General features: G+C 41.6%; 1 protein-coding gene across 1 annotated transcript in view; it reads left to right on the top strand.

Moving 5' to 3' along the window:
- Positions 1-2,414: 2,414 nt before the first annotated feature.
- Positions 2,415-18,664, top strand: part of RAB10 (RAB10, member RAS oncogene family) — an 85,740-nt gene continuing 69,490 nt past the window's right edge. The window contains exon 1 of the mRNA XM_080813574.1: positions 2,415-3,087. Coding sequence (XP_080669700.1) covers positions 2,961-3,087 — 127 coding nt within the window. The 5' untranslated portion in view covers positions 2,415-2,960. The remainder of the gene's footprint in view (positions 3,088-18,664) is intronic.

Below are 18,664 nucleotides of genomic sequence, written 5' to 3'. Positions count from 1 at the left end.
GCACCTGGATGGCACAGCTGGTTGGGCATCTCACTCTTGGTTTGAGGTCAGGTCATGATCTCAGGGTTGTGGGATCGAGCCCCCCGTTGGGCTGTGCTCTGAGCTCTGCGCAGGGTCTGTCTGGGATTTTCTCCACGCATCCCCCCACCCCCCACGCGCTCTCTTTTTCTCTCTCAAATAAATCTTCCAAAAAAAAAAAAGATGAAAGCTCTAAAATTCTATGATTCTGACCAAATAATAAATAAAATTGGTTAATAAGCGTAATTAACTCCTAAGTTTTCAGAATATGGAGCCCATGAAGGAAAGGCTCTAATTGATAGAACTGCTGGAAACAATTGGGATAAAGCATAGTTTTTAAAATTTGTTTTCCATATTTAGCTGCCCTAATTCCCAAAATTTATGTAGTAGAATTAATCAGGCTTTCTACATTTAAAAATCATGACATCTGAAAATGCTTTACCATATTGGGGCTTGAGTTAACACATTTTTTTTTTTGCTTTAAAATTTTTTTTTTTTTTTTTTTTTTGAGAGAGAGTGAGCAAGAGAGAGCAGGAGCAGGGGCAGAGGGCGAGGGTGAAGCAGACCTGGGGCTCCATCCCAGGACTGTGGGATCATGACCTGAGCTGAAAAGGCAGACACTTAAACATTGAGCTACCCAGGTGCCCCACAATCAAACTTATTTTGAAAGGGAAAATCACGCTAACACTGAGGATTCCCTGAGGTACTCAATGTAATGCCTCAATTGATGACAAACCTGTATAGCACTGACCATAGCTCATTTTGATTTGCATAGCTAGCTTGTATTAAAGTTGTTGGTATTAAGACACTCCCAACTGGAGGAAGAATGATCCACAGAGGATAAGGTTTAAGAGACCAGAGCAATCATAGAAACAAACTGAAGGGAGAAGTGTATTAGGGAAGACAAGCATTTTCAGTAGGGAAGCTTTGGAGGTGGTTGGGGAGGAAGAATGTAAGCCACGCCTTTAAAAAATGGGAGACTGAAGGTACCTGGGTGGCTCAGTGGGTTAACGCCCCTGCCTTTGGCTCAGGTCATGATCCTGGACTCCTGGGATCTAGCCCCGCGTTGGGCTCTCTGCTCAGCAGGGGAGCCTGCTTTCTCCTCTCTCTCTGCATGCCTCTCTGCCTACTTGTGATCTCTGTCAAAAAAATAAAATCTTTAAAAAAATGGGAGACTGAAATATGATTACCCTATCTATCTCAAAGACCTATTTTAATCACATATTACATACCCAAACATTTTGGGGGGTGGTGGCAGGGTGTAAAAATGTAATTTTTACTTCTCTCTCCATCCCTGTTTCCAGATGTCTCAGGGTTTTCTCCTGAGACTGGTTGAACCAGTCTACCAACTATTCAGCCATGACATCCTAGGTGTGCTTTGCCGCGGTGAAACACACTGAGAATGGCAAGGCAGGAGGAGGACTACTTCACTACAGAAAAGGAGAGTGAGAGGGAAGTGTAAACACTGATGGGGACTCACAGAAGGAAGGGTGTAAGGCATACGAAAAGAAAGTGCAAGGAACAGGCAGTGTAGGGCTGGGGTTGGCTTCACTGTCCTTCAATTTTGGACATCGGTGGTTCGATTTTGGCGGCAGGAGGGGCCCTGCTTCTTCTGAATGGCGCTCTGGGCTCTCCCGTATTGCAAAAGGATCGCAAGGCCTGCAGTGGGTTCTTGCTGTAGAGCACGGCCCCGAAGCTTCCACTTTGCGGGGAGAGTCTCCCTGCGCCCAGGTGTTCCTCAATCTTCTCCTCGCCCTGAAAGGCGGATTACATCATCTCAACCTGAGCAGCACCGTCAGTTTTTCCATGTCAAACTCCTGCTCTCCGGAACGTCAACTCTCGCTCCTTAAGTAAACCGGGATGGAGCTCTAATTCTCCTCCTGACACGATTAGCCAGGGCACTCCAGGATGCGTGTCATTTTAGCAAAGAGCCTATTAATGACCCCAGGGCGCTACTTTTTCTCGCGTTTACGAGCTACAGCTATACAGGAACACACGGCCATCCAAGCCTGTCACTGCGCCAAGACCTTCAGCTCGACGCACGCGACAAACCCGACCGAGAAGAGGCTCAGCGAAGCTCTGAGGGCGACCCCGGAACGAGAGGAGGGGTGCCAAGGGGCTACTCTAGCGTGCGGCGCCTGCGCAGTCACCAGGCTGCGCCTCCCCGCGGGGCGTGCTCGTAAAGCTGCGCACCCTATCAGACGGCCGCAGGGAGCGCGCCCGCGGCCTCGCCCTCCTCCGCCCCTCCCCTCTCTCGTCTCCACCCGGCCTTAGACTGGGGCTCGGAGACCAGGCACTCCACTCTCCACCCCCGCTTACCCCCACACCCTCCGATGCGCGTGCGCAGAGGCAATCCGCAGGGCGAGGGCGCGAGGGAAGGGCGGGCGTACGTCCTTGCGTGCGTCTCAGGCAGCGCGCACGCCGGCGTGAGAGGGCACGGGGAAAAGGTGGCTCTGGCCGGGGCGGCTCGGCTTCCTGTGGCTATGTAGCTGAGCTCGTCGGCTCCGGGTCCTCCTTCGCTGCCACCGCCGCGTCCTGGCGCGGAGTTTCTGCTCGGGAGAGAGACTGTCCTCACGTCCGTCGCGCTCCCTCGACGGCAGAGCTTGCTCGGTCGCCCGTGGGAGCGTCCCGGCCGAGCAGCCCTGAAGGGGGAGGGGAGGCCATTTTGTCCCGACCGACTCCCCGGAACCGGGCGGAGCGGCTGGGAGAGGCTGCGGAGCCGCCGTCGCCGCCGTCGCCGCCCTCGGAGGCACCGGACGCCGCCACCGTCGGGGCTTCCTCGACGAGGCCGTTCGTAGGTCTCCCCCGCCCTCTCGAGCCCTCGTTTTTCCCACGCTTCCCCGGTACTCCGGCCTGAGAACGCCCAAGTGAGGAGTTGGCCGTAGTGAGAGGGACCGATCCCTTGGGGCCGCCGGCGGCGAGAGCCTGAGCCGCTCCTCCCAATGGCGAAGAAGACGTACGACCTGCTTTTCAAGCTGCTCCTGATCGGAGACTCGGGAGTAGGGAAGACCTGCGTCCTTTTTCGTTTTTCGGATGATGCCTTTAATACCACCTTTATTTCCACCATAGGTAAGACCTGTGGGAAGATGGTGTACGGTGTGGGTAGCTGCAAACCGTTTTTTTTTTACTCCAGACATCTTGCTTCCCGTAATAAACGCCTTTGTTTCAGTGATTCCGATTCCAAGCGACAGACCCAAGTTAGTGTTTGAATCGACATCGAGCTTACTGGGGCGGGGTCTTCCCATGCTTTCCATCCGGTCTTTTGCTTTCAAGTCTCCTACTCTGTTCATTGCCTCTGTTGCAAAATATGCAGCATTAACCGCGTCCCAGAATGCTGTTTCTTTCAGCGACTGGACTGGCTTTTTCCATATCTGTGTGGCGTTACTAGATGTACGATACTTGTAAGGGATTTATTTTAGTGGTTGGGATTGAAGCCGTAGTAGTCCTTTGGTAAAGGCCTGAATTTATACTTCAGGGCAAGGAGAAGATTCCATATGGCCATAACTTAGAGTAAACTTGAGGGTTTGTGTGAGGAATAATTAAAGCAAATTAGAGGGGAAAAGTGAGTTCCCCCGCGTTGACTAATCCATTGATGTGTCAAACAATCGGAGGCTCTTCGTGCTTGGGGTGGGACTCAATGGCATGTTTGCCTCACAGTGCTTTTCCAGACATCAACAGAAGCAGTAATCTAAAAGAGATGATCAGTTTCTGTCCTCAAACCCGAAAGAATGAAGTTCTCTCTTCTGTTTGACTTTGCGCTACAATTTACAGGAAAACATTTGGCCAGCCCTAGCCCTAGAACTTCTCATGTACTTTCACCTCATGTTTCAGAATTACTTAGTGTGGAAGTTAAGATCTGAAGATTGACCTTTTTAGTCGGTTTCCTATTTTGGAAAAGAAAAGGGAAGGCCCTAGGAAAGTCCCTTTGGACTCTGGTTAGAAAATTTAGTGGAATTAGCAGGACTTGGTTAAATGAATTGTATGTGAAGCCCCCCCCCCCCCCCCCCGGTAAATATCTTAAAGGACACATGGTTGCTCCTGTCATTTGGAGCCCAGCACTGAGCATTGGAGGAGTGAAACCCAGTTGTAAGTGTAACTAGTTTTTTCTTTTCTTTTGAAGATTTTATTTATTTATTTGACAGGCAGAGATCACAAGTAGGCAGAGAGGCAGGCAGAGAGAAAGAGAGGAGGAAGCAGGCTCCCGGCGGAATAGAGAGCCCAATGTGGGGCTCGATTCCAGGACCCTGGGATCATGACCTGAGCCGAAGACAGAGGCTTTAACTCACTGAGCCACCCAGGCGCCCCTAAGTGTAACTAGTTGTATGTTTGAGACGATTTTAAAAAGCAACTGCAGTCTTTTCGGAACTCTTGAGAATTGTCAAAATTAAGCTGATTTCAATTTATAGCATTACTGGAATGGTTGATTTGGATTTCTTATGACAGAATTTTTGTCAGCTACTTAATTTATTCTTACAAATTATGCAGAAACTAAATTGGGTGAGTAATCATTTCAAATAGATTTTAATTTTACTCTTCCTTTTTTGGGGGGTGGGCAAGAGTCATCACAATCATTATTTCTTGTGTATGATACTATTCTTTTGACTTGTCATAAATTTCATGAAATTTAGAACTTGTTCTCTGCTTGTGGATTAGGCCCTCCTATTCCTAAGTTTGCTTTTAATATTCCACTTTTAGCTGTAGCTGGGTGGGTCAGGTGGTTAGATAGTTCAGCAAATATTTATTGAGCATCTAATGTTAGGCACGGTTTTAGGTACTGTAAGTGGTGAACACAGTAAATCCCCTGAGCCATCTAGTGAGGACAGAGTGTGGGAGACACTACAATAGGGATGAGCAGAGGGAGGAGGAGTGACTAGCCTAAATCATGGGGAATCTTGAGTAGGCTTGCATGGAGATGATGTCTGAAATGAAGTCTGAAGGACGTAGGAATTGGACCAGAGAGATGGGATGGGATCTAGAAAATCTGGAAAAGGGAGCACAGTATAAACTTGTAGTAAGGTCAAGGATTTAATTCATGTGGGCAGCTTTAACCCGCCATTGAGAAGGGTGGAGTAGAGAGTGGGACGCAGTGCATTAAGCCCCATCTATTACAGTTTTTTTATCAGTGGGTACATAACATACAACTAGAACTCAGTCCTATAAGATAATGACACAATCTTGTGTAGTCTTTTTTTTTTTTTAAGTTTTATTGTTTTTTTTTTTTAGTAATCTTTACACCTATCGTGGGGCTTGAACTAAAAAAGTCCTGAGATCAGGAGTCCATGCTCTTCCAGCTGAGCCAGCCAGACACCCCTTGTGTAGTCCTTTTATTAGGGAAAAGTGTGTGGTGGTTTTGGTTCGAGCCTGCTGGTTAGAATCCTACTTCCACAGGCTGTGGACTTTGGCAAGTTACTTAATCTCTGTATGCTTCAGTTTCCTCTTTAAATAGGACCTACTACATAGGGTAGTTTTGAGGATTTTATGGGTCAGTGAAAGTAAATCGTCAAGCATGGTACTAGGCATACTGTAGAAGCAGAGTGCATGTTAGCTAGATACAGAAGAACCATTTGCAGCACAACAAGTTACTGTATGGATTGAATGCCCTGTGCACAGTGGTCACTCGAATATTTGTCAGTGCTCTGCTAAACAATTTCACGTTAGACTCTGAAATTTTCATATTTTGATATAAAAATATTTGATGTTTGCCATTTTGATATAGAAGATAGGTTGAAGAATGTGAACTGAGAAATGAATAAATATCTAAGTGTAAAATTCTGAGCATAGTTTCAATATATATATAGCATGTATTATTCTGTATGCAGCTTTAGAAGTCTGTTCTCTTAACCAGTGCTGTTTAAAACAAATACAATGTGAGCCAAATGGGTGATATTTTTTGGTATTAAAAAATGGGGCACCTGGGTGGCTCAGTGGGTTAAGCCTCTGCCTTTGGCTCAGGTCATGATCTCAGGGTCCTGGGATCGCCCCGAATCATTGGGTTCTCTGCTGAGCAGGGAGCCTGCTCTTCCCTCTCTGCCTGCCTCTCTGCCTACTTGTGATTTCTCTCTGTTAAATAAATAAAATCTTTTAAAATAAAAAAAAGTAAAAAATATGTTTTACATTAACAAAAGTAAAAGTGGGGCACCTGGGTGGCTCAGTTGGTTGAGCCTGAGTCTTGATTTTAGCTCAGGTCATGATCTTGGGGTTGTGGGATTGAACCCTGCTTTGGACTCTGTGCTTAGCGGGAAGCTTGAGATCCTCTCCCTCTGCCGTGTCCCCCCCCCCCCGGTGTGTGTGTGTGCGTGTGCTTTCTCTTTATATATGAATAAATAAATAAATAAATCGGTCTTGGGGTGCCTGGATGGCTCAGTCATTTAAGCATTTGACTCTTGGTTTTGGCTCAGGTTGGTTGTGAGATTGGGCGGTGTTGGGCTCTGAGCCCCCCCCCCCCCCATGGAATCTCCTTGAGATTCTCTCTCTCCTTCTGGCCCTCTCCCTGTGGTCTCAGTGTTTGTGCACGCTCTCTCTCAAAATAATAAAATTTTTTTCTTAAAAGATTCTATTTTTGTAGAGGGGCAGAGAATAAGAGGGGGGGGAGGGAGGGGCAGAGGGAGAAGCAGACTCCATGCTGAGCAGGGAGCCTGATGCAGGCCTTGATCCCAGGACTCTGGGATTATGACCTGAGCTGAAGACAGGTGCTTCACCAACTGAGCCACCCAGGTGCCCAAAAATAAATAAAATCTTTAAGAAAAATAAACATATATATTTTAAAAAATTTATTTATTTATTTGAGGGAAGGAGGGAGGGGGAGGGCAGAGGGAGAGGAAGAAGCAGATTCCTCACTAAGCAGGAAGCCTGATGCAGGGCTTGATCCCAGGACCCTGAGATCATGGCTTGAGAAAAAGGCAGACAAGCAACTGACTGAGCCACCCAGGTGCCCCAGACAAAATAAATTAAAAAAAAAAGTTAAAGAAGAATTTTTTTTTTTTTAAGATTCTATTTATTTATTTGACAGAGATCACAAGTAGGCAGAGAGGCAGGCAGAGATGGTGGGGGGAGCAGGCTTCCCTCTGAGCAGAGAGCCTGATGTGGGGCTCAGACCCAGGACCCTGAGATCATGACCTGAGCCAAAGGCAGAGGCTTAAACCACTGAGCCATCCAGGCGCCCCATGTTTTTAATTTTTTTTTTAAAGATTTATATTTTAGAGAGAGCATGTGTATGTGGGGAGGGGGAGGGGCAGAGGGTGAGAGGGAATCTGAAGCAGACTCCTTGCCGAGGGTGGGGATCAATCTCACAGACCTGAGATCATGCCCTGAGCTGAAATCAGGAGCCAGACACTTACCCCACTGAGTCACCTAGGCACCCCAAATATTGATTGATTGATTTTAAAGGTTTTTTAAAAAATTTATTTGACAGACCTAGCAAGAGAGGGGGAGTGGGAGAGGGAGAAGCAGGCTTCCTGCTGAGCTGGGAGCCCGATGTGGGGCTCAATCCCAGGACCCTGGGATCATGACCTGTACCGAAGGCAGATGCTTAACAACTGAGCCACCCAGGCACCCTCCAAAGAAGAATTTAATGATAAATTTTAACTCATTTTTATCCCAAATGTTATCATTTTAATATGTAATCAAAATTAAGAAAATGACATTTTATTTTTTTTTTCAGTGTGTATGTTATACTTACAGCTAATTTCAATTTAGATTGGGCACATTTTAAAGTGCTCAATAGTCACATGTTGGTTACCATATTGGACAGTGCATGTCTAAACAGTCTGAACTAGCTAGTTGTCTAACGTGCAGATGACTAGAAATGACTTTGGATGTGTACTATTTACTTTTTAAAAAAATTTTAAAAGTGTTTTTTTTTCTTTTGGTGTTTTAAAAAATCTGGAGCATTCTCTAATTATGAATGATAGTGAAATTTGAGTTGTTATTTGATTGTTAAAACCTCCTGAGGTTTGAATAGGTAGTTACCTTGCTAGGTGAGTATTCAGAAATAAATAGAAGTGGTATTCAGAAGGGCCAAACTCTCAGTACTAGGTAGGCCCTCATTATTTCAGGCAGAATCATTTTAGTTACTCATTGGTCATTGATTCTTTGAAGAATTTTTATAGGCTTATTGTGCTTACAGTACCCTCAAAGACTGCTGTATTTACATTTTTCTGTGTACTTTTAATTCCCACACATACCAGAAATTATGTATGATATTTATAGTCAGATTTATTATAGATAGAGTTGCAAAAATAAATTACTGGTATGTTTCACACTCAACATTCTCAAAGAGAATCCAGGGGCACTAGTCTATAAACTACACGAGGGCAGAGGTGGGCTGTTTTTTTGTTTGTTTGTTTTGCTGATAGATGCTAAGTTCCTAGAAGAGTATCTTCCTTTAATGGGTGCATGATAAATAATGAATGAAGGAAGAGAGGCAGACAAGTAGTACAGAGTCAGGAGCCTCTAACATAGAATAGGGCTCAGTTTTATTTTAATATTTCCCTTTCCACCTCCTTTCTGAGCATTATATATGTGAAGTAGATTGAGATCTCTCCTTAAGAATATTAGCTGTTTGGGTGCCTGCCTGGCTCAAGTGACTGTCTTCAGCTCATGTCATGATCCTGGAGTCCTGCATTCGGGCTCCCTGCTTAGCTGGAAGTCTGCTTCTCCCTCTGGCCCTCCCCCCGGTCATGCTCTCTCTCTCTCTCAAAGAAATAAAATCTTAAAAAAAAAAAAAAAAAAGAATACTAGCTGTTTGGCTAATAGAATAATTTTAGGGTAAAACTGGCCTTGGAAATTCAAAGATTGTTAGAGAAATATTTGCTAAAAGAGAGTTAATTGGTTTAGGATGAGCAAATTTTAGTGGTTGATTTGGTTATAACCCTTTTGGCAGTACGAGGTCAGGAAAGCATTACCCTTTAGTGATAAAAAGTTAATACGGACTTGTCCCAAGGCAGAAATTTTTAGTGGGCTGTCTTACTGAATGTGCTACTTTTTGGTTTTTGAATCCCTCCCTCCATCCCTAGACTTAATTCCATAGGGAATTTCTTTCATTGGGAAATGGAGCATCTGGGCTTCATGCAAGAAGCTAAATTGGTAAAGAGTCTTGACCCTGGGAGAGGTATAATGAATGCACCCTTTTGTTTTCTTTGAGTATTCTTGCTAAGCTTTGGAAGAGTAGGATGCTTCCACTAGCCTGCATTTAAGAGTTGGTTGATTAAACTGAACTGAGCTCATTTATATGGCGAGGTTGCTTTTTAGAGAAATGAAAAAAAACTCTGCTACATTAAACGTGTCTGGACTTTGGTGTGATTCAGTCAGCAGTTTATGCTACAGGAATTCCAGAATGCCTAACGAATCATTCATTTGAACACATATTTTTAGGACTGATTAAAAACTATCTAGACATTTTTCCCAAGGAAGATATACAAACAGCCACTAAGCACATTGAAAAGATGTTCAACATTACTAATCGTTAGGGAAATGCCAATCAAAACCACTATGAATTGTTACCTCACCCATTTGGATGAGTCACTTATTACAAATGGACTTTGTTATACAATTTACCTGTTCGAGTTCTTTTAGTTCTTTTGGGTATAGACCCAGAAGTGACATTGCTGGATTATGAGGTAATTCTGTTTTTAAGTTTTTGAGAAACTACCGTATTTTCCACAGTGGCTGCACTGTTTTACATTCCCACTATCACTTTAGCAGCGTTCCAGTTTCTCCACATCCTCACCAGCACTTACCTGTTTAGCCTCATTATTCGTAATAGCCAAATGGTGGAAACAACCCAAATGTCCACATGAATGGCCACACAAAATATGTAGTGTTATATATGTAGAGTGGAATTTCACTCAGCCTTAAAAAGGAGTGAAATTGTGGTATATGCTACAACATGGCTGGACCTTAAAAGCACTGTGCTAAGTGAAACAAGCCAGCCCCCCCCGCCCCCCCCCACCCAAAGACAAATGCTGGGTGAAATTATTTATATGAGGTACCTAGAATAGGCAAATTCATAGGGAAAGTAGAATAGTGGTTACTGGGGACAGGGTAATGGGGAGTTATTGCTTAATATGTATAGATTTTCAGTTAATGGGGGAATTATTGTTTAATGGGTACAGAGTTTCAGTTTGGGGAAATGGGTAGTGATGGTGGTTGTATGACAATAAGAATATAATGCCACTGAATTGTATGCTTAAAAATGGTTTCACTGTATGATTGCACTTACATGAGGTATCTAAATTCAGATTCATAGAAACAGAAAGTAGAATTGTGAAAGGTAGCATGATAGTCCCCCAGGGGGTGGGGGAAGGGGGGAATGGGGAGTAGTCTAATGCGTATAGAGTTTCAGTTTTGTAAGATGAAAAAGTACTGGAGATCTGTTGCACAACAGTGTGAATATATTTAACGCTACTGCGTTATGCACTTAAAACTTGTTAATGTGGTAAGTCTTATGTGTATTTTTACCACAGTTTAAAAAGGCAAATTTTATGTTCTGTATATTTTACTAAGAATCCAGAAAACAAACAAAACTACCCAACACTTGACCCAGTGCTCGCTTCGGCAGCACATATACTAAAAAAAAAAAAAAAAAACACTTGACCCAGTTCCCTGTTAAGAGCATTTGATCACAGACAGCCCCTCACTGTTCCATGTGATAGCTGCTGTTAACCAGTGGTCACTGAGTCGTGAGGATCCTTTATGGTATTTACCACACTTTAGTGTCATTGGTCTTTACTTTTAGATCCTGAAGACAGGTTTGTTTTTTTGTTGTGTGTGTCTGCCTAGAATGTTAAAATCATGAAATATTAATGCAGGAAAGAGCTCTGCAATTCATTTAAAGAGTCAGAAAACAGACTGGTGAGGTGAAGGAAGTTCCAGCAGATTGTATGGCTAATTAGTGAGAGAGTTTTTTTTGTTTTTGTTTTTGTTTTTGTTTTTGTAAGATTCATCCACAAGGGTTGGGGGGAGGAGCAAGGAGAGAGGGACAAGCAGATTCACCTGCTGAGCATGGCGCCCAAGGCAGGGCTCTATTCCACCACCACAAGATGATGACCTCAGCCATAGAGTTTTCACTAGACTCTAGATCCATTTCTGTCTGTGGCCATGTTTCTCATTCAGAGAATTTCATTGTTTTTTTTTTTGAAAAAAAAATTAATGATGGATAATTCTTTCTACTCATCAATTTCCATTTGAAAAGTTGATACAGTGGTTTTTCTGTTTTGTTTCTGTTTTGGCAGGAGTGAGGAAGAGTAACAGGTACCAGCACCAAATGCCAAAAGTTTGTTCAGGTTACTTGTCCTTTGCAGTCTTAAGAGCATAACAGAGCAGAGCTAAGCAGATAATGCGGGGGTAATTACTTTATTTCCAGAATCATGGAGTATAAAATGTGGTGAAGGAAATACCAGTACTCCTGTTTGGTTTGTAAAAGAGAAAGAATGGTAGGAGAAATATTGGTAACCTGTGTCAACTTTGAACAGTTCCAGTTTCCCCAGTCAGTGCTGTGGTAGGAGCTGTGATTAGTAGAGAAATGTAAGGGCTGCTTGAGTGTTGATTTATAAATTAGAAACTGCTATTTAGCAGAAAATATAAATTCTGTGATTAAAGAGAGCTACATGGGAAAATTGCTTATGGAGATGGTTCAGTCATAAATGTACAGTTTAAAGCTACAGAGCATGTTAATAGAAGATTTTCTGAAACCAAAAGACTGATAAAAGTCTTGTAAAGGTCATAGATTTACTTCCTTCAAGTAGATGAATATTGGGGGTTAATAGAATACTTTTTTTTAAGGTATTATTTTTAGGTAATCTCTTCACCCAGTTGCTTGAATTTACAATCCTGAGATCAAGAGTTCCATGTTCTATCTACTGAGCCAACCAGGTACCCCTGGACTAGGGTTTTTTTTTTTTTTTTTTTTAAATATTTAAGATTTTATTTATTTATTTATTTGACAGAGAGATCACAAGCAGGCTGAGAGGCAGGCAGAGAGACGGGGGAAGCAGGCTCCCCGCCAAGCAGAGAGGCCAGTGCGGGGCTGGATCCCAGGACCCTGAGATCATGACCTGAGCCGAAGGCAGAGGCTCAACCCACTGAGCCACCCAGGCGCCCCGGAATAGTTTTTAAAATTTGTATTATAAGATAAAGGAATTTGAAAAAGTGATTGGAATAAAATTTTTATAAAGAAAACTCACCTGAAGGAAATCTGAAGTGAGGAAGGACTTTCTTTGAAAACAGTATTTTGGATTATAAGCAAAAGTGATTACTTGATGTTTATCCTTCTTTCTTGAGATGAAAAACAATTTGTTTTTTGAGGAAAACAGCAACTGGTGATGGAACACTTGAGTTTCCAGTATGACCCAGAAACAGAGCATCCAAGGTTGTAAATCATTAGAAAATGGAAAAACTGGTATTCTGGAGATCCAAAAAGTACAACGTATCAAAATCAGAACAGAAGGGACAGTGTTGATTTGTTTCTTTCATATCAATAGCAGTGCTTGTGCAGAAACTTTTTTAAAGATTTTATTTCTTTTTTTGACAGAGAGAGAGACAATGAGAGAGGGAACACAAGCAGAGGGAGCGGGAGAGGGAGAACAGGCTTCCCATGCAGCAGGGAGCCTGATGAGGCTCATCTCAGGACCCTGTGATCGTGACGTGAGCCGAAGGCAGACACCCAACAACTGAGCCACCCAGGCACCCCATGCAGACTTTTTTTAATTAAATTTTTATTAAGGCAATTGTAGATTCACATGCAGTTACAATACAGGGGAATCCCTTGTACACTTTACCCAGTTTCTCCTTACAAAAACATTTTTTGAAACTCTAATATCACAACCAGGATATTGACATCTGGCTTGGTACACCAGTCTTTTTTACATTTCCTAGTTTGGTTTTCATTTGTGTATGCATGTATTAAATTCTCTGCGGTTTTATCACTTGTGTAGGTTAATGTCACCACCACTGTCAAGATGCTTAACTGTTCCAAGGTTCAGGGATTTCTAGTGTTCTTTTTAGACTCCTACCCCCATTTATCTCCTCCAGAAGGTTGTTTTTCATTTATAAAGTTTGTCATTTCATAAATGTTATATAAATGGAATCATATAGGATATAACCTTTGGGATTGGCCTTTATTCACTTAGCATAATTCTGTGGAGATTCATCCAAGTTTTGTACTATCAGTAGTTCTTTTTTCTTGCATAGTATTCCATGGTATGCATTCACCACAGTTGGGTTAACCGTTCACCTGTTGAGGAACATCACAGCTGACTCCAGCTTTTTGCTGTTATAAATAAAGCTGCTATGAATATTTGTGTATAGGTTTTCATATGATCATAAGTTTTCATTTCTCTGGGATAAATGCCCAATAGTATAATTAGTGGATCATATGGTAATTGCATGTTTAGTTTTATAAGAAACTACCAAACTGTTTCCAGAGTGGCTGTACTATTTTACATGCCCACCAGCAGTGTGTGAGTGATCTAGTTTCTCTGCATCCTTACCAGCATTTGGTGGTGTTACTATTTTGTATTTTGCTATTTTGGTATGTGTGTAGTGATACTCTTATTGTGGTTTTAATTTGCATTTCCCTGCTGGCCAGAGGTGTTGAAAAAATTTTTATGTCCTTATTTACCATCTATATATCTTCGATAAAATGTCTGTTCATGTCAGTTGCCCATTTTCTTGGATTGTTTTTACTGTTGAGTTTTGAGAGATACTAGTCCTTTGTCGGATATGTGCTTTACAAATATTTTCTCTTAGTCTACAGCTTGTTTCTTCTTCATGTGGACATTTATAGGACAAACAATTATAATTTTGATGAAGTCTAATTTTTCTTTTTATGGATCATGCTTTTGGTATCTAAGAACTTTGTTTAGTCCTAGATCCTGAAGATTTTCTTCCATTTTTTAAAAAAGATTTTATTTATTTGAGAGAGAGGGGGAGAGGCAGAGGGAGAAGCAGGCTCCCAGCTGAGCAGGGAGCCCAATGCGGGGCTCAATCCCAGGACCCTACGATCATAACCTGAGCCAAAGTCAGATGCTTAGCCATCTGAGCCACCCAGGAGCCTAATTGACTTTTTTTTTTTTTTTTTTTTAAGATTTTACCCATTTATTTGACAGACAGAGATCACAATTAGGCAGAAAGGCAGGCAGAGAGAGAGGAAGGGAAGCAGGCTCCCTGCTGAGCAGAGAGCCCGACGTGGGGCTCGATCCCACATGACCTGAGCTGAAGGCAGAGGCTTTAACCCACTGAGCCACCCAGGCGCCCGCCTAATTGACTTTATAACAGCAGTTTATGCTGTGCTTTCCGAACGGTTTCTGAAATTAATTTTTATTAGTGATATATAATATTTGAAATAAAATACTGCTGAGAGATTTACAGTAACTGAGGTGTCTGTCAGCAGGGCCTGCTTTTCCCTCTCTCTGTGCCCCTTCCCCCACCCTGCTTGTGCATGGTGCGTGCATGTGTGTGTGTGCTCTTTCTCTCTCTTTCAAATAAAATCTTTTAAAAAAGATTAAAAAATAATAAAAGATTTATAGTAACCCTCTCCATCCTCTGTCCTATTATTGAGAGGCGTCCTCTGGCTCTTCTATTACCTACCTGTTTTCTTTTTTTCATATATATGTATTATTATTTTTTAAGTAAAGTCCACTCCCAGTGTGGGGCTCAGACTCATGACCCCAGGATCAAGAGTCTCATACTCTACTGACTGAGCCAGCCGGGTGCCCCCACATACGTCTTTTCAAATGATAAGCATATATAGCCATTTCTTGAGTCATTAATTTAATATTAAATGAGAATTTTAATGTTTTATAATCTTATCCCACGCTTTTTCCTTTTTGTTAAATTGGTTTCTAGTGGTTCCATTAATATGGCCATGTAAATATTCCTTGTCAAGCCAAATAGTTTGACTCTCCTTTCCTCTGAAGTTAAAAGTTCTCTTTATTTGATTAATTTCCTTTTACCCATTGTCTTCTTACATTCTCCAACAACCTCTCAGAATGATTATGTATACAGTCAAACCATCAGACAGATAATCCTTTTGTTTTTTTTCTTCCTGGGCACACCTCTGCTACATTTTTTCTTTTCCTGCTTCAATAGTGGATTGGTCATTAACTAGGCCTGTTGTACAGACAGCTTTTGCCTTGGGAATTCCTTAGTTGCCTCTTCTGTGTAATACTGTTTTTGTTTGTTTTTGGGGGGGGGGTTATGCCCTTGGATTGTTTCATGGCTTAGTAGTTTCTTGAAAAAGGGGTGCATGGCAGAGGAAATTTTTTGAGACTTTCAACATTTGACAATGTCTTAATTCTTTTTCACTCAGTGAAGTTTTGGCAGGAATTAGGATTCTAGGTTGAAAATAATTTTTCTTGATTTTGAAACTGTTAGTCTATGGCTTTGTAGCTTCTGATATTACTAGCAAGTCCAGTACCATTCTGATACTTTACCCATTATTTGTGGCTTAGATTGTCTCTGGAAGTTTTTAGGTTTAAAAAAATTTTGAGGGACTCCTGGGTGGCTCAGATGGTTGGGCGTCTTCCTTCTGCTCCGGTCATGATCCCTGGGTGCTCATACTGAGTCCCACATTGGGTTCCCTGCTCAGCTGGAGGCCTGCTTCTCCCTCTGCCTGCCATTCCCCCTGCTTGTGCGCTCGCTCTCTCTCTCTCTGTGACAAATAAATGAATAAAATAAAAAAAATTTTTTTTTAAATTCCTGGTAACAAATTGCACAATGATGTATCTTAATGGGTGGGATCTTTTCTTAACCCATTTTTCTAAATATTTGGTGGGTCTTTCTGGGTTTTTCTTGCATTTTTACCCCCTATAATTTTCTTCCCTTTTTTCTGTTTTTAATTGGCTTTTGGACTTCCTGGGTTGATTGGGTAGTTTCTTGTTTTCCAGCTTTTTTCATTGGTTTTACTTTCTAGATTTCCTCAGTTTTATCTTCTGACTTTTCTATTGAAGGTGTTATTTCAGCTGTCATATTTTAAAATTTCTAGTAGTTTTTTCTTGTTTATTCCTTGAAATTGTCTCTTAAAGTGTTCTCTTTTCATGAATACAGTTTTTTTTTCTTGGAAGATAGCTTGTTTGACATTTTCCTTTATTCACTGATTTTTTCCTTCAAGTTTTCTGTGCTCCCCCCACATTTGTTTTATTCTGCATTTTATTTTTTTAATTTAATTAAAAATTATTTATTTATTTGAGAAAGAGAGCACAAGGGGGGGTGGCAGAGGGAGAGGGAGAAGCAGGCTCCCCACTGAGCAGGGAGCCTGTGTGGGGCTTGATTCCAGGACCCTGTGATGATCGGAGCCAAAGGCAGATACTTAACCGACTGAGCCACTGAGATGCCCCTACTTTTTAAATTATTTATTTATTTTTTATTTGCAGCAAATAGGGTGGTCACAAGGTTTATTCTGTATTTAGAGGCCCTTCTCAAATGATTGGTAATTTCAGGGTCCATGTTCATAATTAAGAATGAAGAATGGGTCATTAAAAAGATGTTTGCAAGCTCTGTAAGCATGCGTGGGGCTTTTTAATCTCTCTGTTTTTAGTCTCCTCTCCACATTACATTGAGCCTCTCATTCTTGAATTTGGAGAATAAATGTTTAGATTCCTACTTTAGCCTTGAGGAGTGGTAAAATCTGGCTAGGTGAGATGGAGGCTAGGTCTTAGGGGTGTCCTTATGTAAACCTAAATGAGGACTTCCCTTTCTGCCTGGTGCCTGATACCTCCTATTGCAAAACCTTTCCAGGGTTCTGAGACATGAATTGGCTTGCTCTTCGGTGTCTTTAGTGGACCCTGAGGTCATAAGATTTTTTTTGTCTTCATGTATTGTGAGTAGAGCTACAATGTCTGTCTGTCTATTTAATATTTCTTGTTTTCCTTACTGTTTTGGTGTGATTCTGGAGAGAATGGGTCGAAAGATCTTTTTATACTACCTTAATGGAATTTGAAGTAATTTTTCCAAAAAAATATAAACTTATTTAAGTAACCTCTACTGCCCAGTGTGGGGCTAAGCTCATGACTCTGAGATACAGAGTTGCATGCTTTTCCAACTGAGCCAGCTAGGCACCCCTGGAATTTGAAGTAATTTTTGACTCATAATGATAGTGACTCCACTTTTTAACTCAGAACGTCCAGTAGAGTTAGGATGAATAATATTTTGCTACTTTTTAAAAAATATCCAGCCCATCCTCAAAATATTAAAGTTTTTGTTTCTTAGGATAATCAGATGAATGTGGTGGAGAATCAGACTAGTTCTGTTCAGGAACAGTGTTATTTAAAGGAAACGGTTTTAGTTTAGATGTACAATTCTTGGCTGATTTACTTGGAAGAAAAAGGAGTGTTTTTGCTTTTTGAAACAAAGTATGACTGAGTCTTTCATTCAGTCTTCTGCTTTTGGTGTATACTGTTTTATAAAATACTGAACAACGGATGATTCAGCAAATTCATAGTCTGTTAGAAGATTGCGGTATGTTCCATATATTACAGCACTTGGCATTGAATGATAAAGTATCTTCACTCATGATTTTGCTGGTTTGAGACCTCCTAGTAAACATTTGTTCTTACAAAGTGTAAGTGTTAAGTTACTCTACCTCTTTTATATATTCTTATAAAAAATGCCTTTGCTTTCCTTAAATCAGAAGTTATCAGATAAATATGAATTTTTTTAAAGATTTTATTTATTTATTTGACAGACAGAGATCACAAGCAGGCAGAGAGGTAGGAAGAGAGAGAGAGGGGAGGAAGCAGGCTCCCCGCTGAGCAGAGAGCCCGATGCGGGGCTCCATCCCAGGACCCTGGGATCACGACCTGAGCCGAAGGCAGAGGCTTTAACCCACTGAGCCACCCAGGCGCCCCGATAAATATGAATTTTTAAAAATTCAGTATATTTTTATATATATTCGTGTATGGGGATATATTCTCATCATAGTAAAGGGAAAAGAGTTATAGAAGGTAAATATCAAAAGAACTGTTCAAACATTAGCTCTTTGCCTAAGTGAGTCAGAGTTTTAAAAACTTTTTTTGAAAAATTAAAAACCTACAGAAAAGTTAAGTTACTTATTAAAATGAATCCCCTTATATACTTCTAGATTTGCCAGTAGCCCATATTTTGCTACATTTCCTTTCATGTCTCTTAAGAGAGTTTATTTTGTGTATGATGATGTGTCTGATTGAGAATAGTTTAAAGATATATATTTCAAGGGGAACATAGTCTTTATTTAAAAAATTTTAAAAAAATATTTATTTCACAGAGTGAGGACACAAGCAGGGGAGCAGCAGGCAAAGGGAGAGAGAGAAGCAGACTCCCCACTGAGCAAGGAGCCCAATGTGGGGCTCAGCCCAGAACCCTGGGATCATGACCTCAGCTGAAGATAGGCATTTAACTGACTGATCCACCCAGATGCCCCCGTAGTCATTTTTTTAAAAATAAACTAGGAAATTATGCCTTTACAGTTAACTGTTTATTTAAAAAAATTGAGATTTTATAAAATGTATTAGGTATCTTGTATTGAGTACCAGGGATATGGTGGTGTGTAAAGACTTGGTAACAGCTCGTGTGGAGTTTAGCTCTATGGGGGAGGGAGTGGTTGAAAAGTACCAAAATACCACTACTTTCTCAGTACCTGAAGTTAGAATCTAATTCACAGTACCTTTGCTGT

This window comes from Martes martes (assembly GCF_963455335.1).
Source record: "Martes martes genome assembly, chromosome: 9".
In the NCBI taxonomy this organism is placed as follows: Eukaryota; Metazoa; Chordata; class Mammalia; order Carnivora; family Mustelidae; genus Martes; species Martes martes.
This window is presented reverse-complemented; position numbering and strand designations above follow the sequence as displayed.